Genomic DNA, 21,595 nt, shown 5'->3' with positions numbered 1-21,595 from the left:
CGTCCCCGTATGGTCATTTGCATTGAATACCCCCTCTCTCCAGGCTTGGGAATAGGCTCATCTGCTATTTTGCTACTTTTTTCAGGTTATCCCTTTATTGAATATTCATAACCTGTGATAATTCTCGCCTCAATATTCGTTGTGAATTGGACCCTCGGAATTTTGTTGGCTTTCACTAGAATGGGCAATTGCATGAACAAAATAACAAACCAAGAACCGTGAACTTTTCCTCGGGTCATTGGAAATTCAACCAATAAAGAAGTTGGACTTCAATCACATGACCCACAGGAATGTAATTTACATATTCGCGCAAGGTCTTCTGGGATATCTCCAAAATGGCCGCCTCCAGTGGATGTGTGTGTTCGTGGGTATGTCAATCATGTTTCAATGTTTGTAATAAGACACAACCGAAAGATACACTTAGAAAATGTACTTGAAGATAGATATGACATACGCGTTAGATCCTAGCAAATTGTAGCATGTATCAATTGATAAATAAGACAAAAATCAAGGTCTGACTTGCCCGAAGTCCGTGACGTGAAAGTTGTCCAGACATGCCCATTCATTCATGCACTGTGCATTTGGCATTGCCATTCATTGCATTAACATACATGCATGCACCATGCATGCCCAGCTATTATACTATGCCCATGCACAAGACAAGTGCCCATACACAAAATTGAAAATATGACAGTCACAAAATGATGTAGGACAATACTGAATACTGGCATCATCATGATCATAACAATAATAAACATTACATGGTCATGATTGCATGGTAAACACAGGCAGAGTCCTGCATCGCATTAGCTCGAGATACTCTAGCTAAAATACAGGTTTACATTTACTATCTTACATTATCTTGCTGTATTTCAGCTAGAGCTCCAAACGACAAGCTTCCGGGTTTTTTTGGAGAACAATACTGTTACGTAAGATCATGGAGGTATTCTGTCGGTCGGACATCCGGGCTATCTCTAGTCTCGGGCCCAAACTGCATGTGGCTCACGGTTTGTTGTGAACAGGAGGCTACATAGCGATGTTGCTGGAGTGGCATTCAATTTCGGAAAAAACGACACTTTCGACCATGGAATTTAATTTTAAGTTTGTCAGTATATCAACGGTAAGTCAAGTAAGTTTCTTTCACTCTGAAGACTTAGAAACGGTTGTTTGATTCCACTGACTATTTGCGATCGAAGTTTACATTACACCAATGACAGAAATCATCAAAAAAATCGAATCAAGGACTTGTTTTCACTCGAACATCATCAACCGGAAGTGACGTGACACGGACCGACAGAATATAAATAAATGGAGAATGATCTAGCCAAGCATCTTTTGTACTACGTTGGTTATGACCAATTATTGTTGAATAGGCAATTTCAGGGGATATTGATTATGTTAAGCTGATTACATTGTTAAGTCTGTTTCACTGGTCATTTATTTCACTGGGGTGCTAAATGCAGTTACTTATAATGTTTATTGGAAAGTGCTCATGTTTCAGAAAATTTAATATCAAAATGTCATTTTCGCCAAAAAATTGCATTGAAATCAGTCTTTTTGAATAAAATAAACACCCTATCTGTAGGCCTATATCTGTGGTCATATTGTGACCCCCTACATTTTGGTCATGATTCTTGAAAAATTAAATTAGGCTATGACCCCTATTTTTCTTTCCAAAAGTTATGACCCCGGGTATAGGCCTATTTGGAACCTCCCTCTGAAGAAAATGATAGCCCTAATTAATTATATTAATAATCATTTAGGCCTAAATACTGATAATTATTTATTATAAAATGAGAAGTTTAATGATGATGAAAAGATTTTAGCTGAATTCAAGTACTTCCGTAAATTTTACTTGCTTTAACTCAATTGGCCCAAATTGGCCCAACATAATTTTTTTCACAATCGGAAGGTAAAAACGTTTTGCTTTCATTTGCACTATATTTGAACTCCCTCAGACCCCTTAAAAGCTTAATATATGAACATGAAAACTAAGTATATTTGTCAAGTTACGGCACAACTAGTGTTGAAAACAGTTTCATAACTTGAGAACAGAACATCCAAATTTCATCGGGTTTTCGCACAATCATACATTGAAACTATAAGCTATCAAAACTGGCGACTTTGAACAGCTAATTGACTAGCTGACGTCATTATACAGTCTCTTTTACAAGCCTTCCGGTGCGGGTCAATGTAGGGTCAATTCCTATGAGGAAATTTTGGGAGTGACGATCAATGAACCATGGTAGAGTCTCATAACCATCGTGGAGATCAATAGCTTGGCTGAAGTGGCTAGTCATTCAAGTTTGGTGACTCATTGAATAGAGGTAATCGGATAATCTCCACTTAAGAGATTAGAATTCTGGCGATCATTCTCCATTTATTTATATACCTCCATGGTAAGATGAAGAAGAAACCCGCCTCGGAGCCCGCCCTACTCATTATTTCATTGTACTTATTGCAATTTGCCTCCACACATTACGTAATCAACACAAAGCTTTTGTGAGTGGATAAGAAATTGACAGTGGAGGATACGAAGGATACGCCGATTGTTAGTTGTCAATCATGAATTGCCGCAACGTATTAATATTTTACTGCATGGCATTCCGCAAACACCAAGACAAATTATGCCGTATTTTTCCAAAGATCATCTCATATGAAGTAAGCTGAATGCGATCTGTACTTTTGTAACATTCCGATCGCTTTTGATCACCTATTATCGGCGAATTTGCTTGAAAACACGTGAGTTCATGTTGTGTAAACATAATTAGCATAGACACAAATGAAATTACGATGCAATACAATGCAATTTGAATGCGCAGCAGATCTATAGAAATAACGTTGCCCGGTTTTATGCAGAATTAGACCCTGTCTGCATCGCATGCCTGCTGCATCACATGATCATGCTGCATAACACTTCGAATCGTGCATGCATGGGATGAGGTTGGATTCTCGGGCATGTTGGGGTGACTCTTGCAATCATGATACTAGCATTTCGAAATGAGCCGTTTTGGAAATCGCCGACTCCGACTGCATGAATTGCGCTTTGCATGCAGGCCTTTCTCGACTCGAATTGAGCTCAGAGCTTTGAATTTGCACACAATCAAGTCGATATTTATGCATTCGATACATTGCTATTTATGCTGTCATTTTTGGTCGGCCGTCGTTGACATTTTTGCAACGCCAACAGATGTTGTTATTTGTTAAATGTTAATGTTGCATATATTGAAATGTGGATGAAAGTTATTTTGATGAGTCCACTGTATCTTTTGAGTAAAGAATTGTGCATTGTGAACAGTCCAAACTTTTGTTGAAGTAGAATTTTAGCAACATTTTTGATGCGATCGCCTGTTGTGATTGGCTAATGTTTACTTCAAAACTTCCATTGCTTACATGTCAGTGTTGTAGTCGAGTCCTCGTCATCCGAGTCCGAGTCCTTGGTGTCCGAGTCCGAGTCCCTGCCAATTTCTGATGTCTGAGTCCGAGTCCTCAATGTTCGAGTCCGAGTCCGAGTCCTTATGTATCAAATTCAAGCCCGGGTTTTCACCAATACTTTATCAACGTAGGCCTATACTTAACCAGAATTTTAGTTCTATATTTGTTTCTTGTAAATACACAATTTGCTAGTCCCACCTAGCATGCCTAGTATTGTTTTGGGGCTGTGCAATAATTATGTGGAGCCCGGGGAGGGGTGAAATTGCAAAGAAAATGCTTATCCTCTCTCGGCCTGCCAAAATCGCTTGCCCCCCCCCAGCCTGCCAAAAATCTATTAGATATTTGTTGCGAGCGCAGCGAGCAGGGAAATTTGCATAATATGGAAGCATTTCCGTACTGTTTTATAAGCCTTTTTAGAACATTATATTTGAAAGGTGCCCCATATGTGCCAAAAAAATTGCTTGTTCTCCCCTCCCGGCTTGCCAAAAATTGCTTCTACCCTCCCTTTCGATCGGCCAAAAATTCTTAGCCCCCAATTTTACCTTCCCGAAATGCTCATAATTTTTGCTCAGCCCCTTAGGTAGCATACCTTGGAAACAGAGTAGGCCTATAATCACAGGCAAAAGATGCAATATGATAATCAAAATATGACGTCACTACCAAACTTCAGATGCCAAACGAAGGGGTGTTGGATCTGGCTGTATAGGCCTATGCAGTATTATTCCGGGGTGGGGGTCACTCACATGTAAAGGTGGTATATGTATTGCGGCGGTCAAGGGTCCCTTTTTCAGGCTCTCCGGCAGTTCCTTGAGACCCACATTTGCATCATGCTCCAGTTCATTGAGCCTAACACTCTGAAAATTGTAGCTCTTTAGCTCAAATTTGGAAACATTTTGAATTTGTTAGCTCCAAAGCCTATATTGTGGCCCAATTTTAGTTCACAGACCTCTTCAAAAATGTTGAAATTTCAGTTTAATATTATGATTAAAATCCATTAAAGTTTAAACTAAAAGATATCACTGAAAGCAATCTTGCTTTTTGGTAAATACTTTTATTTACAAACTGAATTTATTTGCATGTAAAATCACTTAAATTAATTATGTGATGTGAATATTGATCAAGCATTTAAGAAGAAGTTTACAATGAAAGAAAATAAAAGACCTAAAAGACCCTATTTTGCGGATTTCGAGGAGGACTCAAGCCGAGTCCTTGGGTGCGAGTCCCGAGTCCGAGTCTTTAGCTTCCGAGTCCAAGTCCGAGTCCGAGTCCTTGTAAAAAGAGTCCTCCAACACTGTTACATGTTGTCATATGCTTTCAGCGAATGCGGCTAGGTTTTGAATACAACGTTTTTAGCCTCAAATGTGAAGCTCATCGGTGAGCAATTTTTGAGAGCAATATTTTGAAATTTTATGCAATCCCCCAAGGGCTAGGCCCTCCATTTTGATGATGAGTGTGATGAACCGCACCTGGCTGAAAGGGATTCCCCCATGATTTTACTCTCCTGCTTTCACACTAGTTAGCAATTTATAGGCCTACAGTTTTTACACTAGCTTCCCTGGGGGTCAAAATCCAAATTTTCTTCATATTCCTAGATTACACAAAAGACATGATCTTTCACATCTTTGAGATATCTGTACCGGTACTGAAACGCACACTCACGTGTGAAAAAAAATGATCATACCTATTCTTGTTCAAAATATTCTGCCGTTTTGCGTTGGAACCCAATGGTAGGATTTTCAGTAGACCTCAGCTGTTGCACTTTTTTGCAATGCATGTTAAATATTTGGATGATAGTTATTTTGATGTATCAACTGCATATCAAAGGTTGCCTCATTTGAACATTAAATTAAGTGCAATTTGAAATCAACCCATGCACCCTGCACTGTGACATACTTTTATATTGAAGTTAATTGTTTTGTCATTTTTGTTTCCATTTCTTTTCAGGGGGCTAACAGTTATGGTCAATTAGCCTTGGGACACAAGGAGGACCAACTGCTCCCTCAGATGGTCAAGAACTGCCCAGACCGCATCAAATGCATCCTGGGAGGTGGAGGCCACACAGCCATGCTACTGGGTAGGTAGGCTGTAATCTAGTCAATCCCCAGCACCCCTCCCATATATTTTGATGGTGTTCAAAAGCAGTACTTCTTAAAGTGTACCTTAGAGTTTAAAACCTCTAAGAGACACACCATTATCATTTCCAGGTGGACTGAAACTAACTGTGAACTAAATATAATAGTGATGTGGTCGACATGCCTTATGTCGACGTCGGCACGTATGCCGACATGTCGACATCAAAAAATCATGTCGACAAAAAAAAATTTTTTTTTTTTTTTTTAGTTTTCAAAAAATATTTTTGGCCAGAAAAGCAAGTTATAGGCCCAAACTGACTTGTTATTCAAGGTTGAAACCAGAGAAATACTGCTACTAAAAAAAAAAAAATGCCAATTTTTTTACAAAGTTGATGAACTTGTACATTTTGATTACCTTTGCTTCTATTGAACAGTCAGGGACACATTGAATTAGTATGCATTGCTAGCTGTTCAATAGAAACAAAAGTAATTAAAATGTACAACTTTTTCAAACTTTGTAAAAAAAAATTGGCATTTTTTTTTTTTTTTGAGTAGCAGTATTTCTCTGGTTTCCAACCTTGAATAACAAGTCAGTTTGGGCCTATAACTTGCTTTTCTGGCCAAAAATATTTTTTGATATTTTATAATGTAAATAAATAAAATTTTTTTTTTTTTTTTTTATGTCGACACACTGTCGACGTCGGTATACGAATTATATCGACATGTCGACAATAAAAAAACGGTGCCGACCACATCACTAAAATATAATGCTTGACTGAAAAATGCACCGATTAGGTGTACAGTTTATGCAACAGGGCACAACATCTAATTTGTTCCTGTAGCAATATTCTATCGGTGTACCAATAGGTATTGATGGCTCTTTCTATTGCACTCTGAACATTTGTATAGTACTTTTATTTTTTAATCAAATGCAAATTTTAATCAATGCGATAATATTATGCAAAGGTTATTTATTATGCTTGATACAATTTCTTACATGACCAGGGTATACATTTGAAGCATTTATAAGGGTATGATAGAAAGAGCCATTGTAAGACCAAATTCAATGTGGTGCCTTTGGTTGTATTCATGGTGTTGACCTTTTTATTGTAACTTGTATATCCCAAGTATCAAAGAATTCTAAACAGTGCAATCTTTCTTTTTTGACATTTCTGAGTTTCTTGAAATCTTAGCACTTTCCAGTTTTTGACCCCTTTAGACTCTAAAATTGGACTAAAATCTGTATTAACCAACTTCGAAATTTGAGGACTTTTTAATAATTTTGATGAAAGTAACATAAAATTTAGATTCAGAATCAGCACCATCAAATTAACCAAGAACCACTATCAATCCTTTTGTGGCTCTGTGTAAACCCCTCAAAATTTACCAACCCTGGGCCCATGACTGTCAGCTCTATCTGCAGAGTGATTCTCTTGGTTGGGCTCAAGTCAAGGAAAGCCTTGTAAACCAGTGTGCGCATGTGCAGTCTCCCAGCATGTGCACAACTGCTTGTGTAAAGAGAGACAATGTTAGTCATCTGCTGGAGAAAAAGTATCATCCAATCACCTGGTCAAACAAATAAAGCTAGTATGAGGACAGACACTACATGTGACGACACTCACTGGGTCATTCCAGTTGAAATACATACACCTTCTATCAAAGACATGACCTTAATCACAGGGAGTGTAGATTTCAAATGGAGTTTATTAACCCCATTTGAAATTCACACTCTCTGTTTGGAAGAATTTTAAAAGATCATGTCTTCCACAGAGGGTGTATGGATTTCAACTGGAATAGTCCATTGCTTGAGTGCCATTGTTGCATATATGCAATGTGATATGGGCTTGAGAACTACCTTTACTTCATAACTTGATAAATAAGTGAATAAATAAGTGAGACTTTTGCAAACTTTTTGTTTGTCACTTGATGTTTGGTGCAGAGGGTGGTGAGCTGCTGATGTGTGGTAGTAACAACAAAGGCCAACTAGGACTGGGACATAGACGAGATCTGACCAAGCTTGTACAGATTCCAGACCTACCACCAATGCAGATGGTGGCATGTGGTTGGGACCACTCACTCGGTGTCACACGTAAGTTGCAGTAAATGGTTAAGGGAGAGTAGAGGAATTGGGATCTGCTCATAGGCTGATGTTGTGCAGAATTAACATCTTGGGAAAAGCTACCTTTCAAGCCTTGAAATAAGCAGACTGGAACCAGGAGAAATTTGTTTTTGAACATTGCTCCTGGTTCACTGGGATTTTACAACAACCAGGAGCAATTTCTGAAGAAACGGGAGCAATTTACAAATAGTAATCCTTTTCTGCATATAATACCAGCACTACTGCATCAAGTGCAAAACTGTAACCAGGAGCAATTTGTTCTAGAAAATTGCTCCTGGTTTATGTGAATTGTACAAGGACCAGGAGCAATTGGTGGCTTTTACGAGAGCAAATTTGCTCCCAGCGCCGCTTATTTCAAGGCTTGCTACCTTTGGGATGAACCTTTTGAACCTTTTAAATTATAAATAGGGTCTAGACTTTTCTTCCCTTTAAATTCACCTCAACATGGTTTTTACTTGTTTTCACTATTTGCAATCAGTCAAAGTGGGTCACATAATTTGATGATCACCAAATATAAAGAGTGTCATAATTAATATTTCATAGAAGATTGGTGATTAACAAGCAAAGTGATCGGCAGATTCAGATCTAGGGTGTGCTAACTGCATAACTGGCCCTTGCATTTACACAATGATACGTCAGTTTTGCTTTGGAATATAGATGTAGAGTGGGCTTACCGATTTTGTTCTGCATACTTTATGGATTGCTTGGACTTCATTAACTATTGCCTGACAGAGCGATACAATTACAGCCTTTTTTATAAACCCACCTTTGATGTCTGAAATTAAGAAAATGTTATTTTGTCTTTTCATGGCAGCCATGGGAGATTTATATTCCTGGGGCTCCAATATGTACGGTCAAGCTGCACACAGAGAAAAAATCATCACAAAAGCCAGAAAGGTAGAGGTAAGTAACACAGGGTCTATGCCAATCTCAGACAAATATACATAAGGAAGCAAATTCATTATCTATTGTTGACACGTCAAGCGAGGTCTAACTCGGCAATTTATTGATTTGGCCTGTGGCATGGCACCGATTGTATTGAACTTGTTGTCGTCATCGTATGGATCATGACTGACCCATTGTGATCCTTTTGATGATGTTGTTCCAACTCTGCCTGTCCAATGCAAGACGGTAAGCATTCGTAAGGGATAGTCCAGTGGATTCTTTCCAACAAGTTTCTGCCTGCCAACTTGACCCCAGATTATTATCTTGTCACCATTTCTTCTTGAGATATGACCAGAGCACTGCAATTTGTTGCAATCAATCTTCTGGCACATTTGACATACTCACTAAGTTGACTTTTGACAAATTCATTTGTTTTGTGATCTTTCCATTAAATTCTCAGCATCTTTCGCCAGCACCACAAAGCTTGAATCCTGGATCTGTCTGTCCTTCTCACAGCCCATATTTCAGAACCATATAGCAATTGGAAAGACCAGGACATTCATGATGCTTCATTAATTGGCATAAATATTTTCTGTGATACATGTTATTTATGTCCTTTCATATATCATTATATATATAACTAGACATCAAACCAAGAAATGGAGTATGTTACAGCTTGCCCAACATATTTACAACTATAACTGTTACTTGCCAAATGAGTGAAAATCATTGGTGTGTCCTTAAGAAGTTATTGGCCTGCCTACAAAATTTACCAGTCAAACATTTGGACCATTCACACTGATCTAAAGTTGTCACCAGCATGATGGACGGGCACTTTAGGGACAAATTTGATTTGCCTAACAGCAAAGTTCCTAACACTGGCATGAGACGTGTGGGTGAACAACATTACACATTGTGATCAAGTGGCAGTCTGCAATGGGCTATTCCATTTGAAATCCATATACTCGCTAAAACACAACCTTAAATCTTCCACCTGAATTACCTGGGTTACATGAATGGGTGACTTCATTTGAGATTTACACCCCCTGTGTGTGAGATTAAGGTAATTATTTCCATGGGGCATAAGGATTTCAACAGGAATAGCCCAATGTTGTTGATGACAGAATGTCCCACATTGTAAGACAGAGTGAAAAGTTTAGATAGTAATATTGTACTTGAATATCATTGGAAACCATGTTTAAAGGCAGAATCAAGACTGACCTCTTTGAAACATCATCTAAGTGTCAATATTGTATCACATGGATGAGTATATTCCAATATGCACTTTGCCATGACATTACATTGAGTGATTCAAAACATAAAGCCATTTTTACAAGTGTATAAAGTCTTTGTAATGGAAAGTGTAGCATTTTAAGCATTTATTCAAATTAACTTACTTCATTTGCTCCCTTCCATTGCAGACATTTTTGGGGAAACAAATAATTGCTGTATCTGCTGGTCTTAGACATTCTTTAGCAGTAACCGGTGACGGCAAAGTGTGGAGTTGGGGTTCTGGGAAACGTGGTCAGCTAGGTAGGACGCCGGCACACGGTTCCCTGGCAGAGAACTCAGACAAGCCGGAGATGGTCGATATGCCGGATGGAGTGAGGTGCACAAAGGTAGCTGCCGGGGCGTATCACAGTGCAGCTTTATCAGGTACACTATTTGGTTGTTTTATAGCTGAGAAATGTAGATGTATAAAGCAGAGTTTGTAATAACTCTGCTTTTTGGTGAGATATGACTTGCTAGGTTCACATGGATAACTTGACATTGAGGCAAGTAACAGCCTGATATGTTTACATTTCTCGTTTGCCAGTGTGCTGATAGTTTGCAAGTGCCAAATTTGAGCTCTGGTAGAGAGATCAAACCATGGGTCCATTCAACTAAAAGTTTTATCCATCATATTCACAAGTGAAGAAAGTTTAGAAAGAGTAGGTTAAAGTTTGTTTGGCTTGTAATAGGCGAAAAAAAGACTGGCGCACAAGCGTGAGTTGGGACCTTATTGATGTGCACAGTAACAAAACACAAATAATTTTTGCCTAATATAAGCCAAACAAACGTCAGTCCAGGGTAGTAACTTCTGACCGTTCCAATCCCTCCCAATAGACCTTTTCAGGAAGACTTACAAAAAAACACTGATCATGCGCAACTATCAAAACATATTCAAACAATCAATGTCTGTCAATTTGAATGTGTATTCAACCATGCAGTGGACACATCACTGAATTAAGAATTCAAGTAATAGCAACAAGAAACATGATTGGTTTGAACAAGCATGCCACACCACGCACCCATCACCAGTGTGTTTTTGGTTATGGTGTTTATGTTCACATCTTTCTAAAGGCCAACAAAATAAATTGTTTGGTTGCCCTTCCAAGACAAAAATTTGTAGGTTGATCTTTTTTTTTTTTTTTTGGGCTCTTCCTCCATTTTGAAAAGGCTAGTATTGACAAATGCTTGAACATTTAACGGTAAAACATTGTGCATTTTTGGACTGAATTTTAATTGATTTACTTCTTGTTTTTAATCAAATATGCAGTTAATATGTGATTAACAAATTAAAATGACCTTGATACTGTCATAATTTATGGTATATTTTTTAAAAAGTGATTAAAAAAAAGACTCAAGATTTCTAATTTTTTTCGGTCGGTTGCGGAGAGTAACTAAACATATTTTTGCTTTGGCCTAAACTAATTTCCAGTCAGTCGCTGAAAAGGTCTATGCTGCACATGAGTGAACTGATTTTGATATCCACTATAGCAGGAGCATTTTGAGATGTGCACATTGTTCATGACATATAAAGGCGCTATATAAATTGAAAATATATAAATAGATATAATGTATAACATAGTAAACAGAGAATATCTAAGACTTCCTTATTCCATGTTGCTAACATGATTCTTTCATTTTCACTTCCTTAGATGAAGGTATACTGTACATCTGGGGCTGCAACAGAAGAGGGCAGCTTGCTGAAGGTATATTTGTACCTGAATCAGGAGAAGGCAAGGATATGGAATTAACTCCCAAGCAGATAGATCCTAGTGTCTTTGGAGATAGGAGAGTCACTGATATCTATTCCGGTTGGACCCACATGTTAGCAGTTCTAGGTTAGTAGCAGTATACCCAGCAATGTGTTTTGGGAGTCTTGAAATGGGCACTTTGTGATCCACAGGGGCACAGAAACCTTGCACCACATAATGTTTGTGCACAAACTTTCAAATTACAACACAATGTCTGAATCACCTTTGGAAACAGGATCTATTGAACCATACCCTAAAAAGATGATTTAAAGAATAAACGATAGGCATTTTTGTTTTTACTATCCTCTACCGTGTGATAGATAACAGGCAGGTCCAATATTTTGAGAAGTGGATGCCGGCGATAAAAATATTTGACCTGCCTGTCGTCTATCATAGGTAGAGGATAGTAAAAACAACAATTCCTATTGTTTATTCTCATTCTTAGTCAGTTTAGTTTAATAACTGTAAGCTATTTTTTAAAGCAAAAATTAAGTTACCGTCATAAAAATTCCCCTTTCTCTAAAATGAACAAAACTTGTTTACAACTTCACATCTTTTGTTGTGCTTACTGCTAGCGCATCCGAGTATTCTGTACTGCGTCTACGCATACAACGTGGTACATATGCGCACCTCTACGAGCGCGTTACACGTTATCAACCCTCATGATGACGTATAGAATATATATGTGCTGCCAAATTCAGAAACCATAATTATCATTTGAACATGATAAGTGACCGCTTATGGGTTCGAATTTCAACCAGCCTAATCATGAAGCTCCCGTGGCCAAGTGGTTAAGGCGTAGATCTCGTAAACCTGAGGTCCTGGGTTCGATTCCCAGGGGGGATCGCTTTTTCTGCTTGTATCCTTTATTATTTGCGACAGCGAACCTGATGAAAAATAATGTTTATGATCAAGCAACGCTGGGAGGGGCGGGCCATTAACACCTACACAGACAGAACCAATTAATTGCATTATTGTATTTCCATGAACCTGAAAATATTGGATCCAAAACATAATAATGATAAAATTGGATGCTTTATGCCCAATATATATTGGTCTATGAGTTTTAAAATATTGGACTCGACTATGTCTGACCCAATATTTTTTTAAACTCATAGCTCTACCAATAAATATGGTCTCAATCGATTCAATTTCATATTGATCAATGTTTAGTGAGTTAAGTAATAAGCTATTTATAATCAAAATGACCTAGTTATGTTTTTCTATCATTGCATGGTTACACAAAATATTATGCACATAAAATCACTGATTGTCGGTTTAAATTACTCATTGTATTGCAGATGACGGAAGTGTATTCACATGGGGGAGGAATGACTATGGACAATTAGGTCATATCACAGAAGATGACAAAAACGCAACTCAAGAAGAACAAGCCAACGACGCCTCAGAATATACTGATGAAAACATATGCTGTGCGACTCCTACAGAAGTCCCTTCACTAAAAGAATGCCGACAGGTAAGACATTGCACAATTTGCCTCTGTACCATTTTCCACCCTGATGTGACAGTGACGTCAGTGCACATTTCATTATCAGCGTTCGCTCAAAGCACTGGCGTGCACACGCTTAAAGATGGCGCATAGATATGCGAGCGATTCAGAGTGGGTTCTTTTCCTCCCTGATGTGGCTTTGACGACAGTGTGCATTTCATTGGTGCGGCCTTAAAATTGTTGGCATTCACACACGCTTAAAAACGCTGCATAGATGTGTGAACGAAACAGCTGCTTCAACGTGTTGACTTCACCGCCATATCATGCTGGAAAATGGTATCGAGTTCTTCTGAGACTATGGGAAGGCTTCCATAGATCTGATTCAGAGTGGGTTGGTCTTTCCAGTTCAGATTAAGCACCACCACCAGAAGCCTGATGTAGCAGCCATCAAAACTTGCTTCAATTTTATGTGTGCGCATCCAACTCCCTTTATCAGAACTCTACATATTTGTCCATGCAGTGAGTGTACACAAAATTATGAAAGTGGACTTGGATTATCTGATTCTTAGAACAAACTGTGTAGCATTGTGTGACCCAGCTCTTCTCATGCTATGTACAAGATGTGCAACTTTTGTGAAAGACCTTGAAGATATCTCTCATGCTATATGGACTTTGAATCTAGTAACAAATTTGTCTTACTGTAAAAGTTTATAAAATCATTATTTTTAGCCATTCTAAATACATAAGAGAATTGAGAAAGATTCCCTGCAGTGCACCCATATCCTAGAATGATACCATTATACTATGTGGGCTCATAATGTACATACTTTCTGACTTAAGTCACATGATGCTAGCATCCATGTGAAGTAATTTAAGATGGGATGTCAACTTGACATGCAAATGCAAGACCTAGATCCTGCAAATATGGAAATATAAATTGTGCCAATATTTTGTTTCTTACAGATTACTTGTGGCTCAGAGCATAGTCTAGCAATTACAGGTGAGCAGTATTTTGTTGTTGTGTTTAGCCAGGTTCAGGTGATTGTTAAAAATAATCACAATAAAAATAGTTGGTTTAACTGAAACAATCAAATTATTTTACCTACAGTGTTCAATTTCCATAATTTCGACATGTTCTTGTGTGTAAACTGTGAATCCGTTCTCACAAGAATTTAGGGAACTTATTTGCTAGTATTGCCCAATTTATTGTACAGATTCTATTTGTTAGTGTAGTATTTTCAAATATCTACAAATCTTCACATCCATGTGCATATAAAACTCCCAATTTTGCAGCGACATTCACCACTACAACATTCATTCAAAATTCATGACTGCCATAGTTCTTATACTTCTGTGTGAATTCTGTGCAGACCATATGGCATCACATCCAGCGGTGCAACTTCGCATCCGGTGCAGAACGGACCAAATCACTCAAATCACTCCCACCACTAATGATGATGATAAAAACCACAAAACTCACGACCAAGGGTGCAAAATTGTCGTCAATAGGTGGTGAACTAACATGTCCCAGACGGGTGTTTTCCAGACAATCGCAGCATAACTCGATTGTTTTAAAAAATCAGAAGAAAATGTGTTCTTGTGATACAATGTTTATAAACCATTGGGTACTCAATTGATTATTTATGACAAATCGCCTGCATATAGCTTTTGCATAGGAAATTCAAAGGCTGGCTTGTATGTTGTGCAATAATATTGTTATTTTATGTACAGTGATTCCATTGTAATGTTTTCTAATACGGAGGGCCACTAAGTACAGTAAATATGGTTTTAAAAGCTGATGCTCGTACCACAAAGAAATAGCGTGATTATTAGAAATGAGAGGGCCTATAATGTTTTTCACAGGCAGGTCATGAGACAATGCAAGATACGAAAGTGCATGCATCATTAAAAACCAGCGGGAATCACATGGTGATTGTTATTGTTTTTTTGTGTTGGAACTGTTCATATGCCAGGAACCAATTTATTTAACTAAACCATCTCCGTTGATAATAGGAAAGTATTATAGGGAGAAAATTTGCGTTTAAGTTTTAGTCCATCCAAACATTTTCACAACGGACAAACATTTTGTTTCAAATTACTATTAACTGTACTTTCCATTTTTATTCTCCTTCACAGCTGATAACCGGTTACTTGCATGGGGCTGGAACGAACACGGCATGTGTGCCGATGGAACCGAGACCAACGTCAAAGTACCCAAGCAGGTGTTAGGCCTAGAGGGCGGCAGTCCTCTACTTGTAGGTTCTGGCGGGTCATTGTTACTCTGTGTGTGAATAAGGGCCCAGGTATATTATATAGGATAGGTAGATTTAAGGAAGTGAAGGAGAGAAGAGGAGAAGTAGAGAGGAGGAGGAGGTGATATTATTAAACATAAGAGTTCAGATTCCAAGCATAGTCTACATTAAAGCTATCATTGTCTCACAAAAATACCAGCTTGCAAAGCTAGTTACTGAATTATGAAACTTTCTTACCAACTGACAAATAACATGTTTTTGTTTTTGTTTTGGTTTTTCAGGGGATACTGTATTGTCTATATATATGCTAGACAGCAATAAGATTACCAGAGAAGCAATAATGAAAAATCAAATTTGATTAATTTTATTAATTTGAAAAGAAAAAGAACAACAAAACCGTTAATCAGGAATGAAACCTGCCATAAAAGTTTCATTGCTACATTTGAATGGATTAGATCAAATATAAATGTATACAGATATGCCTTTGAATAATATGCTAAAAGTAACACTTAACCAGGAACAAATGTTGAATATGAATTTAAATGAATTAAACAAAGCACCATTCTATTTGAAAAAGATTTTCAAAGCAAAATAATTACAATAATAGGTATCACTTTTGATTCAAATGTATTATGTAAAGTTTGCAGTAACTTTTTCAACTGGAATATGGAAAATCAACAAAAGAAATGAATGTTTGCAATTGTAGTCGGCAAATTTGGTGTGATATCCGTTTTAACTACACAATAGTTATTATTAATGGCCTTCTTTTAGGAAATGGTCCATTGTGATAATACATTTATACATATATACAAAATACACGTTCTTTCTTTTATAGGTAATCATAGGGGTTTCATTGATAGAAATATAAATTGATTTGTTAAACTTAAGTTAAACACCCTCACATACAGTATCCCAGCATTGTGCAAGAAGTGTATAACTTTGTTTTAGCCAATTCTTTTGCCCTCACTGCCCCATTATATTGGCCAATCACATGTCCATAATCAGTTATTATCCCCCAAACGGTGAATAAATATATTTATTTGACCTGGGTTTTTAATAATCATTGTGTCAAAAATCTAGGTAATACCTTTGCATATGAGTCATGCAATTACCCTATTAGAGTCACAAAACACAGATTTTTAGAAATCATTGGGCTATTCCAGTTAAAATCCATACATCCCCTGTGGATGACATAAATAGATTTCAAACGGAGTCACCCATGCAGGTAACTCCATTTGAAATTCACACTCCCTGTGTTGAAGATTAATATCATGTCTTCCATAGGAGTGTATGGATTTCAACTGGAATAGCACATTGGGTGAATATGCATGTACCAAGGTGGCAACACTGTAAAGAATAGCATTTTGGTTTACTAATACCGCTGTGTGCAACCAAGCACGTCAATGCAGCCAGGCAAAGTTCATGACTTGACACAAAAACCCACACAAACAACAGGCATGGGGATAGATCATTCTAGAGAATACAGGGTTCACAAAATTTTTATGAACAAAGCAATTTTATTATCATAATTATGCCCACATATTTTTTTATTTAATTTCAAATAATGATTGGGAAATTATGTCAGGCTTTATTCCAGGAGATTATGGAAAAACATACATTGCTGCAAATTTTACAATAATTGTTGGTACAGCACGCATCATTGATCAACTGTAATTGGTTTTATTAACACACATGTAAGCAAAACTATGGAGGTCGTAAACTACATGATTTTATGTGACTTTATTTTGTGATTAATCAACCACTGGGACTTGCGCATGGATTGAAGTTTGTGAACCCAGAAGTTCATTGTAACTAACTTACTTTTTTTAAACTTGTCAAAATGCTATTAATAGTGCTAAAATTTACTGGTATTTAAAGCGGGGCTTTTCACAAATTTGCAGAATTAGAAACCTTACAAAATAGACTTGTTTATGCCGAGAGATGTGAGCTTTAAGAAATGAGATAAACAGGGCAACATGTATCTGTATAATGCAATTTTGTAGATTATTATTGGAATCTCTTTTATGATATACACATTAATTTTTTGTCTTATCTTTTACTCATTTTATTCCCTTTTTGACTAGGATATAAACAATATTTTACTTGACGCATATTATTATGTCAATTTTATTCAAATTTACGCATAAAGGTGTATGCAAAATTGTATAGTTATTATATATATGTGATAACCAAAAAACATGCAAGATGTATGTTTTGAGGTCAAAGGTCAAATAATGACTAGTATAAACTGTACTTGTGTATTTTTCTGAAATTATGTACAGTTATAATTTTTCTTATCATAACAAACCTGTTATGACACATAATTTTAGAAGATAATGATATTGTTACCTAAAGATATCACTTCAGAAGTCTATGTTGGACATTTTTCAATGTAGGATTTCAAGTTGCTTATATACCGTATTGTCTGTAATAAACGGCCTGTGGGTAGGCGCTACCTGTGGGAAGTGTGGGTGTACAATTTTCAAATTGAAACTGACATTTATTAGATACTAATTTTGAATGAAAATATCACCATTTAAGTTTATACAATTTGCTTCCAGTTCAATTCCTAGTTGAAGCATTGGCGACCACCAGTGTAAACAGTGTTGGCAGTGATATTATCGGTATTGATTCGGAACACTATCAACACAAATTTGCATTTGTACGTACATTTTCGTGAAACTTTCTTAAATGGAACATTCTATTTTAATTTGGAAATGGAGTGAATGGAAGTTGAAGTTTACAATAGATTTTGTTAATGTAATTTTGTGATTTCTGACATTCATTATAATTATATTACATCATGTGGCATGGACATTTCTGGATTTCGATCACTTTTTTGAGGAAAAGGGAAGGTGTATTTATTGGAGAGGCGACAATTACAGACAATATGGTACTAATTGCTGTCAACTCATTCATCCTTTCACACTTGTTGATGTGTGTGCTGTTATCAACTAGATAAGTCAGTTATGTGATTGTGTTGATAATCAGCGAGTGGATTTCACATATGCAAGGCATGTTGGACACATTGTAAGCTATATGAATATGATGCTCCCTGTGTTATACAATGCCCTGATATGACATCAAAGGTCAAGATGCTCTATCTTGATTGGTTACTCAGATGATTATATCATGTAATTAACCAATTACAGGTAGTGTAAGAAAGGAAGTAGTGCCCATGGAATTGAGTGAAATCCACCTTGGTCCTTGGCATAACACAGCCTCACTTTAATGTTAACACACTCACATGCAGCATAGGGTAGCAAAGTGGGAATAGATTCTGTCAGTAATTCAGTAACAGTTTTAAACAATGGGCTATTCCATTTGAAATCCATACACCCCCTATGGAAGACATTACCATAATCTCACACACAGGTGTAGATTTCAAATGGCATCACCCATTCAGGGAACCCTATTTGAAATTCACACTACCTGTGTGGGACATTAAGGTTATGTGTTTCATGGAGGGTGTGTGGATTTCAACAGGAATAGCCCAGTACCATAAGAACCATATTATAATTCCATGCAGAAATTAAGGCTATAAAATGACATTACTCTCATCAGTAATTTACCGGTTAGTTTACTTGGTTATGGTGATATAACAACTGTATGGAATATACAATACCTACTAAAATCTCAATGTAGAATCATTCATCTCTTTTGTAACTTACCTTGAAATCAATATCATACTATATTTATAATAATCCTCTCTTTCCATTTGGGACCTACCAGTTTTTAACATCACTTATGAGGGTCCTTATAACTCCAACCTAAGGGTCTAAGTGACCCTCTTACATTTTTGACTATTTCAAGTCCTGAGAGTGAGGTACCTCAGAGGGGACTGCAGTACACTAAGGGTACTCGGTAAGGGAATACCACATGGGTACTTCATAAGTGTTCTATGGGTAACTGTGAGGAATCTGGCTCTGTGCAATCAAAATAGTCGAAAACAAGAACAATGTGAATTTCTTTAGTGCAAAATCTCTCACCACAGGTACTCTGTGGGTACTCAAGAATGCAATACCATGGGATACTTCATGAGGTATTCCATGGGTAACAGAGGGACCTAGCTCTGTACGCTGTCAAAATGTGCTCGTTTGTAATAAAAAGAACAGTGAATTTATTCAATGCACAAATCTCTCACACCCATCAAAAACAATGTTGCTGGATAAAAAGTTGAAATTTTCACACTTCACTTTAGTGACTTTCACACTCTGTGAAATAACAATACACTATATATTCCTTTTATGCAGTAGCCTTGTAAGAAAGCTATAAGTATCGAATATGAAAACAAGTGAAACAGTTCAACACCAGCTAAGCAAGAAAACATTACTCGTATGGAAAATGTCCCCATTGACAGCATTCTTTTGTTAAGAATTAAGGGAAAATCCCTAATCGTGACACAAACGGCTGTGATCTAGAACAGGGCAATTCCTAATTGTGACATGATCTGCTGTGGTTGAAAATGTGGAAAACCCAAATCACGGCATGAGCAAATGTCCTGTTGAGCCAAGAACTTTGTTTACAGGTATTAAGGCCAATAAAAATCCAGTGTTAATGATGACTAATGCTGTATTTTTTTTTAATTTGGAGTACACATACAAATATATGAGTGTGGATTATTCTTGGTTTTACCAATATTCACTTGCATAGTTCTTTTTACTCATAGTGTGGTGGTGGATGAATTTCTTGCTTATGTCTGTAACTTGCATCAAAAACTTAAATACAAACAAACTGTATAAGACAACTATTAACATTGGAATATGTAGAAGAAAACTTTCCAAAATCAATTTATCATAGCTATATTTTGTTAGAAACAATATTGAATTTAACAGCCAACAAAAACCAGAATAATGTGTTTTATTTTAAATATGCTGTAATCACTGCCATATTTGTGAAAGAAAGTAGAATGTATTCCATTGTTCAAAGTTCTTTCAAAATCCCACACAACGAAAGAATTTTGGTAAATCCGAAAATTCTGTTTTCTTACCATCAACATGATGACATGATATGTATTTTGCTAAAAATTGGATGAAAGCTAGGGTTGCATGACTATAATAATATTTGTGACTGTTGGCAGTAGTCACAACTTTCAGCTGTGACCTGATGAGAGTTGACTATTTACTGTGCGGGGGAGTGTGCCCTAATAAGGGAAATATATATTTTCCATAACATTTGCTAACATTTACACTGCAACTTATTTTACATCCATGTCATTGAAATTGTTATTAATATGCTAATTATAGTTTATAATATGTAAGCAAAATTCAACTTTTATGGTTCGTATGCTTTCTTTGAGGCAGTAAAGTAAAATCAAATTTTGTGATTTTCTCAAAAAAACCTGTTCAATTTTGCAGGAATCAGGTATGCTAGTTGGATTCCTTGCATCATTTCCTTTTTTTAAGCACTTGTCATCATTACTGTAAGAGATATAATAATTTAGATTTTGACCAGCAAATAGTCATTGTAGGCACATTTATTTGGTGCCTACTTGTCGACTAATAATTGATGGTTTGATTTGATTAGTCGACTAATAAAAGAGCTGTCGTCTTGCAACCCTAGCTTTCTTACAAATGAGACGAAAAATTGTAAATCATTATTTTCATTTATAAACCAAAAAAGTTGGTTGAAATCTGCTTATATTATATGTTTTTAAGAATTTATTGTCTTTTATCTTTGCAGCTTTTTAAGCACTATTAATCATGTTTTTCAGTTAAGTTAATTTTTCTTCATTTTATTTTCGCTATTATTTTGAGAATCAAAATTATCAAAACTAATTTTGAGATGCAAAATAATTTTAAGATGTGAGATTTCAAACAGGTACCCTTGATACCAAAACACTCAATTTGTGATTTGAAGTATAATTTGTTGCATCAACCCTGGTCTGTGTTCTAGATGGTTTGCGGTTCCTTTACCACCTAATTAAACTGTTGGGCAACATGCTCAGAATTGATTTTACAATGATTTGGTCATTGGCATCAATGGCAGATCAGATATTTTACTTAACAGGCGGTATGCAACTGTGAGTTTTTTATCTGAAGGCAGGTTTAAAAGAGCATCAACTTTTTCACTTCAAATATTTAAAACAAAATCCTAGAAGATCATTAGGGCATTTTGTGTGCGTACTTTACACTGCTGAATTTTCAATTAAGCGGATTAAAGTTCATGTACTGTATAATGCTGTGGTGTAATTGAACAATCAGAAACAACAAATATGAGCATGGCACTAGATATTTTGTTTCTTGGTGATTGAAGGAGGCATAAGCTGCCTGATACTGAGTCTGTATCAAACACGAAGGTAGTAGCTGTCAATGGTTGATATATAGCTCGCTTTCATTTTGGACGACCTTGGCTTATTAACT

At 36.7% G+C, this 21,595-nt stretch overlaps 1 protein-coding gene across 2 annotated transcripts; it reads left to right on the top strand.

The window, feature by feature from the left end:
- The first annotated feature begins 315 nt into the window (after positions 1–315).
- Positions 316–20,667, top strand: LOC140168572 (secretion-regulating guanine nucleotide exchange factor-like). 2 transcript variants are annotated; one of them, XR_011861232.1, is made up of 10 exons: positions 316–368; positions 5,380–5,509; positions 7,447–7,596; positions 8,441–8,529; positions 9,933–10,167; positions 11,433–11,618; positions 12,833–13,008; positions 13,945–13,981; positions 15,118–19,238; positions 19,276–20,667. XR_011861232.1 is itself a non-coding variant. In XM_072191973.1 (9 exons), the coding sequence occupies exons 1-9, from the start codon at positions 336–338 to the stop codon at positions 15,270–15,272; spliced, it is 1,191 nt and encodes a 396-aa protein (XP_072048074.1). In that variant the 5' UTR covers positions 316–335; the 3' UTR covers positions 15,273–20,667. The 2 variants fall into 2 exon arrangements, 1 of the variants encoding a protein (XP_072048074.1); XM_072191973.1 differs by having other exon boundaries at positions 15,118–20,667.
- The last annotated feature ends 928 nt before the right edge of the window (positions 20,668–21,595 follow it).

The sequence above is a fragment of the Amphiura filiformis genome, chromosome 13, assembly GCF_039555335.1.
Source record: "Amphiura filiformis chromosome 13, Afil_fr2py, whole genome shotgun sequence".
In the NCBI taxonomy this organism is placed as follows: domain Eukaryota; kingdom Metazoa; phylum Echinodermata; class Ophiuroidea; order Amphilepidida; family Amphiuridae; genus Amphiura; species Amphiura filiformis.
Note: the sequence above shows the minus strand (reverse complement) of the source record. Positions and strands in the feature narration are given on the sequence as shown.